An 8,364-nucleotide genomic window follows, 5' to 3' on the forward strand; every position below is an offset into this window, starting at 1 on the left:
ACACTTGAATTGGTGGTTGTGAAACACGAAATCCAATTTGAAACCCCAATACAGACATCTAAACATAGCGTTACGGAATTCAGTGACACACAAGAATTTCCCTAAAGAGAGGAAACAAACCATCATAAATATACTTTTGACGACACTCCTAAAAAATCTCTAGTACAAGAGGAAGCAGACTTTTCTCACTTTACAAATGTTTTTGTATCACATGCCCTAGTATAGCTGGTCCACTCCTCACAAGGAATGAATGAAGCAGCCTAGGCACTTCTTTTTTCCCCATTTAAAAAACAAAATAAAAGTAAATATAAAAAACTGTTATAAATAAATCTCCCCTTCATGTGTTGAGTTGTATCATCATGTCATCTGCCTCCTCATGCAAATGATGCCAAGAAGTGATAAGCAGCAGGCGCGAGGGTGATAGATCAGCGAGAGCCGAACGCCGCTCGAATCTCAGGTGAGACAGCCCAAACCACCCTCGCCTCTCGCTCCCATTCCCCTTGCCCAGCTCCGTGTTCTTGCGACCCAGCTCCTAGATCTTCCTCCCCCTTTCCCTCGCAAGAATTTCCACCCGATTTCCGCGCTCTGGTCGCTCTTCTTTTAGCCAAGAATTTCCTCCGATTCTTTTCCAGCGTAATCTTAGTTCTGAGCCGTATGTGTTGTTTTCTTGGCTGAAGCTTGATTAGCTCCGTGGACTTGCAAAAAGGCGGCGCGTTTGAGGAGATTCGGCGGGGCCCTGGTGCCGGGAAGATGAACAAGGACAGGTCCCGGATCTCGGCGGACGGCGGCGGCGGCGACGGCCTGCCGCCGCAGCCGTCGCGCCGCTCGGCGACTCCCCCGCCGGAGTACGACATCAGCCGCATGCCGGACTTCCCCACCAGGAACCCTGGCCACCGGCGCGCGCACTCCGAGATCCTCAGCCTCCCGGACGACCTCGACCTCTGCGCGCCCGGGGGCGGCGACGGGCCCTCGCTGTCGGACGAGAACGACGAGGAGCTATTCTCCATGTTCCTCGACGTGGACAAGCTCAACTCGTCGTGCGGGCCGTCGTCCGACCAGGCGGAGTCGTCGTCAGCCGCTGCTGCCGGCGGGGGCGAGGCGGCCAGGGCGGGCCACGTGATGAGGCCGAAGCACCAGCACAGCCAGTCCATGGACGAGTCGATGTCGATCAAGGCCGAGGACCTGGTGGGGGCGCCGGGGATGGAGGGGATGTCCACTGTGGAGGCCAAGAAGGCGGTGTCCGCCGCGAAGCTGGCCGAGCTTGCTCTTGTCGACCCCAAGAGGGCAAAAAGGTTCGATTTCTCCTTTAATTGCTACTATTGTGTAATGTCCATCATCTTCTATAGAGTTCAGGTAGCCTTTTGTGAAATTCCTGCTTTTTTGTCTTCAACGGTATTTCACATCAAGTATTTGCTTCATCCACTGGTGAGATTATTAGCTATGGCAGGATTTAGTACACTACTTCACATGAGTGGGTGTAAAATGCGTCTGTAAAATGCTATGCTTGTACGAACTGAGAAGAGATAGGTCTCAGATAGGTTAGAGGCGCGAGGAAAGAGATCCATTTGTTGGACAAAAGTGTGATTGGAATCAGATGCCCCATTTTCAGCACCCTTATGTTTACATTCTTTAGATAGCATTTTTGTTGAAGATGAAGGTCATCTGTTTATGTGGTACACATGAGCATATGCTGATTTGTGATTCGGATGATTTGACAGGATTTGGGCTAATAGACAATCCGCAGCAAGATCGAAGGAAAGGAAAATGCGCTATATTGGTGAACTTGAGCGCAAGGTGCAAACCCTGCAGACAGAAGCAACAACATTGTCAGCCCAGTTGTCATTGCTACAGGTATGCATTATCTTCAGAGTTTTTCTGCTTATAAAGTTTTAATCCATTTATGAGATCATTTTGGATGCGGCTAAGGAAATTCCACACATGACTTCATTATCTCAAGTTAGATTGGTAGGTCACAGATTGATATATGTGTTAAACTGGCGCGTAGGGATGTATTCTATCTGAATTCATTGGAGCTTAGGAATTGGTTGAATAATTTCATCCAAAATTTTCAAAGTAAAAACCCTCTGTTACATGCCCTTTGGTGTAAGGTTGTTTCCTGAAGATGACGTGGAGATCTTCTGTCATATTTACATAGCATTGAATGTTTTCAAGAAAAGCCATTTTAAAGATGGAAGTTCTGGTATATAATTAGCACAAGTGGCATTGAGTACAGCCACATAGTGATGATGCTGTCGGAAGCATCATGTTGTATGTTACAAGATGCAATATCTTGTCTCCCTGTTTTTGAAACTAATAACGAAATTTTGCCGTGTTGCTATGCCATGTGCATTTTGGAACGGAGTGATAATATTGAGGTACCACTTGTTGGTGGGCTAGTTGGCAGGTCTCAAGCTATATCCGTTACAGACGCACTAAAAATAGAGATGGTATGGAGCACACTTCAAAGCAATATCATAATAAACATAATATCAATATTCAATAAATAGCCAATGCATCTTACCACTTCTCACCTGTGGCCCCTGGGTAACGATCTGTGTGATAATTAGACCTTGCTTAAAGTACTTTTGCAATATTTTGTGCTTGCCTGCTTGTGTTTCTGGTTTCCCAGTCGAGAAGCTTAAGTTGAATCAAAATGCAAGTGTTTTTTCATAATCATAAGCCTTTTGGGTAGATAAGAGCATTGGATGTCAGAAAATCTTTAGGCATTTCCCGAACTTGGATTGACCGGCTACTAGTCATTGCCAAGTTCTAAAACGTAACATAAATCACCATGGCTGTACTATAGAAGTTTATAGAAAGGAAAAGAAAATGTGGTGTACCAAGGAAGGTAGCAACTATTACATGAACCAGAAGAAATACCATGCATTGTGATCTGAGAAAGAGAGCTAGTGCTGCCCATTCGTGGTGCAGTTCTTAATTGTTGGTATTACGGGGTTTCATTCATGTATCTTTAGAATGTCCATACTAGTACTACATGCATTTTCTGTGTGCAGGAAGGTAGACTTTTTTATACTGTATATCATATTCTAAATGGATGATAAAAACAGTGCAAACCATGTGTGGAATGTGTGCCAACGTACAGTAGTTTGGCACGTTGATATTTGAATGCATTGAAGTTCCTTCTGATCAAACCTATAACTGTTAAGGCTATAACATGTTCTTTCTGCCTTCTAGCAACTGGATTTTCCCTCAACTTTCCATCAGTCAAATCTACTGCATTCACATCCATCAAAACAATGAATATCAACCAAATCATGTGTTTAATTCAGATAGCTAATGACCATTCTTCTCATTATGTTCCTATGCCAGAGAGATACCAGTGGGCTAACAAGTGAGAATGGTGAATTGAAGATACGTCTGCAGAACATGGAGCAGCAAGTCCACCTACAAGATGGTAATACACATATTTCTAACTCCTAAATTCGCTTGATTCTAGTCTTGAAAACTAGGCGTTATTTGGTGTACAGCATAGTAATAAGACTTTGCAGGTCATGTTGATGCATATAATAGAAGCAGGGTTAGAAGATCTGTCAGTTGTGGGTTAGAAGATAGTCAGTCGTTTGCAATCTGAGTACCTGTATAAAAGGAACTTTACGATGTCAATGATGATTAGAAAAAACTTTGTGCATCTAGTCTATATTGTACGCCAACCATATATGGACATCAAAAAAATTTTGTAAAAAAAAAACCAAGTTTCTTTCAGTTTTATCTCTCTGCTTACACCTTTATTCTCATCAATGCCTATTATGCACGTACACAAGGGAATTTTAAAGTATTGCTGTTTTCTTAACTTTCCTTTTTCCTCTGGTGCAGCTCTAAATGACACCCTGAAAACGGAGGTTCAGCGGCTGAAGGTGGCAACAGGCCAGACGGGCAACGGTGGGGGGATGCTGATGAACTATGGCGGCATGTCACAGGCGCCACACCAATTCGGAAGCAACCAGCAGATGTTCCACAACAACCAGTCCATGCAGTCTCTGCTAGCGACACACCAGCTGCAACAGCTCCAGCTCCATCCACAGCCCCAGCAGCAGCAGCAGCCGATGCGCCCTCAGCACCACCACCACCACCACCAGCAGCCACTGCACCTGCTGCAGGCACAGCAGTTCCAGCAGGCAGCGCGCGACCTCAAGATGAAAGGGCCGATGTGGGGTGACGGGAAGTCGTCGGGAAGCGGCGGCATCTGAAACAACTAGGTCTGGAGATGATGATGATGATGATAATGCGCAGGTGTAGTGGCTTTGGTGTTGGCTTTTTTAGTTTCAATTGAACAGTTGGGACGATCGATCACAGGTGTTGACAGTGTCGTGGGAAGCGTTTGTCTGTAGTTGTTGAAGGAAGTCACTTTGGGAATTCTAGGTTGAACCTTTTGGTTTTGGTCCGGTAGAAGATGCATTGTTGCGTCCAGTTATGGGCATACTCCATGTTGTTGTTGTTGTTGTTGTTGTTGTTGTTAACTTAAACTCAGACACTGATGGGTTTGCCCGTTGGGCATGTTAGGGAAAATGAACAGGCTAATTGTATGGCTGTTAGTGCTGGAACCATTTTATTTGTTATCACGTTGTCCTTTGGTTCCAATGAGCATTTTGCAGGTCCTCGGGAACTGGTGATGCTCCTATTTTCTCTACAAATGGTTTTCCTACCCTAAAGTAAAGGCCCTTCCTCCTTTGAAAGGCTGTGGGCGAGGAGCCCCATTGCTCAAAGGAAGAAATTCAGATTACTTTGTTTGATGGACAAAAGGCCTCGTGAGTTTCATGAGCACTTGATAGCTTAACTCATATCTCGCTTCTCAATAGATTGAACCAGTCATTAGATTTGCTCGTTAATATATCGCAATATATATCTTTTATCTTAAGTAACAACATTTCATGACTCCGTTTTTTAGAAGAAAAAAAACATTTCATGACACCTCAATCCAATTAATCAACTCTTAACTCGACCCATGGCAGGCAACAGCCAATGCACCTCCTGTCTCCTTCAAAATTCCAGGCACACGCCCTTCAAAATTCCAGGCACACTCCCATTCGGCTGCTGCCAATGTATGAGTACTTAGATAAGGTGCTAAGCACATTAAATAGCTTAGCAACTATACTCCCCAATGTATAGGTGCTTAGCTTATGATTGCTAAGCTTGCTTTATTTAATGATTTAGCAACTAAAGCTCTTCATGTATTGATGGGCTCCTTTCTTTTAGATGTTTTGACTAGGTTCACGTGCTTAGCATTAGTTCTTCTTGGGGTTACCACACCCATCTCTCTCCTTTTAAATAACTTGCCACATCAGATTTTTTACCTACGTGGAAGGCTTAGCACCTGTACAAGGTGGAGCATTGGGAGGAGACTTTCATTGACGCGACACCTCACAACCAAAAGAAAAAGGAGAAAAGAAGATATGATGGTGGGGTGGCTGGCACTTTGAAGCATGGTCGGTGCTGAACGAGTCACGTTTTGATTAGAGCTCTAGGATATCATTTACTTATGTGGTGAAAGTCATTAGAATTTGTATGCATCCTAGGGGGAAATGTCTGGGGTGATGTCTGTTGGCGAGGGCTCGTGAGCCATAAACAATTTCCCAATCTATCTCATGTCGCTCGACACAATTCGACTCTAAAACCCACTCTCTCTACTATCCCAACCCTTCATAACAAGCTCGGCAAAAAATCATTGGTCAACAAATAGTATCAAAGTTAGGGAAAAAATATGGTTTAAATGTTTCCTTATTTTGAATGTGATTGTGCAAATGTTTCATTAAAGCAGGCTCGCGGGTACCGCAATCCATGGCGTCTCATGAGCTCGATGGCAAGCCTGGCCGTGCCGCCTATCTCCCGCCTCGGCCCCATGCATTGTACGACTTCAGCTTCATGTGAGGGTCTGATGGCATCCCCGTTCCCCTCCAAGGTGCTTCACCATTGGTCTTGGGCGACTGGCGTCTCTGCTACCACTGTCTCGGCAACCCTGTCCGAAGTGGTCTTGCATCCCGCTCTGGCTGCAAACTGCGTTGCTGTGAGGCCGTCTGGCGTGGGCTGGGAGCTTTTTGGAGCGAGCGGAGGCTGCTCTGAGGGGACTCTCCCATGTGCAGGCTATGTTGTACACCACTATGGCGCCGCACCCTCCTAGTGCAGTTGATTTCGTGGGGTGGACGGGAAGTAATCCTCTTTGGTGGTTCTCCCCTCAAGTTAGGCCCTGCCCATCACCGTTGTTTGATGTGTTGGCTGCCTTTAGGTGCGAGGACATCACCGACGTTGTGGCTCCGGTGTTGCAGATCATGCCTGAGCTACGGATGATGGGTGGAAAGCACGCTTTGCTTCTGTTGATGGTACATGTGCACTCGCTTGTGGCCTCGGCCGCGGTGTTGCCACCACCCACAACACCACCGTCAGAGAGCAGTCATGTTGTCGTCACTGTGGAGTGTGGAGGTTTGGGCACAGTTGCTTTTCACTCGCTTGAGTCCTTCAGCCAGGTGGTTCCCGGGAGCGACGAGGTTGTGGCACTGGTGCATTTGCACCTATTTCTGAGGCTATCTTTGCTAGAAAGTTTTGAGAATTGATCGCCAGATTGGAGATTGCTAACCCTGGATCTAGCAAGGCGGTTCGGTTGCCACCTAAAGGAGAAGGCAACCAGGGGGACAAGAGCAAGAGGGCATGCGCTAGCCATCGTTCTGGCATTCCGAAGGATAAATCATTTGGGAGCAAAAGCAAGAAGATGGCGTCATAGGGAAAGCGTCCGTGGTTACTTGGTAGATGGTTATCTTCTTTTCAGGTTGTTGTGCATGATGTCTTTGTCGATGTGTTTACGATGGGGCTTCTTTGCGTTGTTGAGTTTCCATGGCCCGCGAGGTTATGCTTGTAGCGGGATGGGGGCGTTTGTCCGTATGCTCAGGTGGTTGTCGAGATTCATGCTTTGGGAGTAGTCTGCGGGTGGTCGTGTTGTAACGGTTTTCATTCGGTTTCTATCAATTAACCGGGCAATTATCTTCTGCTTAATTAATCGATGAGGCAAATCTTTTGCCTCTTATTTCTTTTTTGAGCAAACTTGGCCTCTCTTTTTTGAATTTTCTTTTGGAGAATTGAAAATATCTTTTTAGTCTAAACACACTCCACTTTATTGATCATTAAGCAAATTCATAGGGATACAACTTAGGTTTGGAGTATTAAGGAGCCACACATGACGTCCTAAAGAAAGGCCTAAAGTGTGTTAGCGAGACTATGTGCCTAAATATTTGTCTCTCCTCCTTCAAAGATGAAGGAACATCGAGGTATGCGTGTAGACGTAAAGTTGATCTCCTTGATAATACTAGCATGCATGTCGCCCATGCTTCTTAGAATGTCATTCACAACACATTTGCAGTCGGAGGCAATTTATACATTTGTTACAGAAAGGTCTAGAGCTAAAGCTAGCGCTTCCCGTCATGCCAACGCCTCCAAGGTAGAGGGATCGGTGACACTGGAGCACTTAATCGCCGAAGCACCCAAATACTTGCCTGTGGAGTCTCTGCAAATAGCACTAAAGGACCCTTGAAACAATTCACGAGCCACGACACCATCCACTCAAATTTTAGCTACTCCATCAGTCGGTGGGATACATCTTCTAGCCTTGAACATGAGCTACATGGGGTTGTCCCAACTGTTTCTTCGGTTTACTCAACTCAAGTTCCATTATATACCTCTTGACAAAGCAGCTCATGGCCAAAGGCCCCTGAAATATTTGCTCATGTAGAGCCTTTATGCGTAAGTGCCAAGTTGCCCAAAGTGTCATCAGTAGCTTGGTGAAATCTACATGTGGTAAGGCCTCCATGAGAGAAAATATAAATCACTTCGTATCAGGTTCTCTATTTTCCATCATTACTTCCATCCACCAAGTCTTCGTCCTCAATCGCCCAAACACAAAGTGCCATGTTACACTCAATCAGAGAATGTTGCCAAGAATCCGGTGTCCCCCATGGTCCGCACACTGCTTGAGTCGCCATGTTTTTGGTGATGTAATAAATCTGCCGTAGGCAAAGATTGCCGAGCAAGCCTCCAGATAAAGATTTTTTATCTTAAAAGGGACATCAATTTTCCACATTTTTGCCCAGCCCCTTGCCGCCCTTGCACAGTGGCCACCAGCAAAAAACGCAACCGAAAAGCACGCGCGCAAATCCCCGGCATCGAAAACCACTCCGCGCCTACCCCACACTACACCCTCCGCCACGTCATCGATCCGTGGCTCCCTCCTTGCCCACTCTCCACCATCGATCCGCCATCCAACGGCGGAAATCACGCGTCACGCGGATCGCGGCCTCTCGCCAGCCCCCCGAACACCGCGGCTATATTAACCCACCTCACCCCACGCTCCACCACCATCCT

At 46.1% G+C, this 8,364-nt stretch overlaps 1 protein-coding gene across 2 annotated transcripts; it reads left to right on the top strand.

Annotated features, from left to right (window-relative positions):
- Nucleotides 1-243: 243 nt before the first annotated feature.
- Nucleotides 244-4,577, top strand: LOC123104396 (transcription factor RF2a). 2 transcript variants are annotated; one of them, XM_044526232.1, is made up of 5 exons: nucleotides 244-457; nucleotides 678-1,292; nucleotides 1,719-1,851; nucleotides 3,331-3,415; nucleotides 3,835-4,577. In XM_044526232.1, exons 2-5 carry the CDS (start codon nucleotides 751-753, stop codon nucleotides 4,206-4,208), a joined length of 1,134 nt encoding a protein of 377 aa, XP_044382167.1. In that variant the 5' UTR covers nucleotides 244-457; nucleotides 678-750; the 3' UTR covers nucleotides 4,209-4,577. The 2 variants fall into 2 exon arrangements, with proteins under 2 accessions (XP_044382167.1, XP_044382168.1); XM_044526233.1 differs by lacking the exon at nucleotides 244-457 and adding an exon at nucleotides 459-588.
- The last annotated feature ends 3,787 nt before the right edge of the window (nucleotides 4,578-8,364 follow it).

The sequence above is a fragment of the Triticum aestivum genome, chromosome 5A (genome assembly GCF_018294505.1).
Source record: "Triticum aestivum cultivar Chinese Spring chromosome 5A, IWGSC CS RefSeq v2.1, whole genome shotgun sequence".
NCBI lineage: Eukaryota > Viridiplantae > Streptophyta > Magnoliopsida > Poales > Poaceae > Triticum > Triticum aestivum.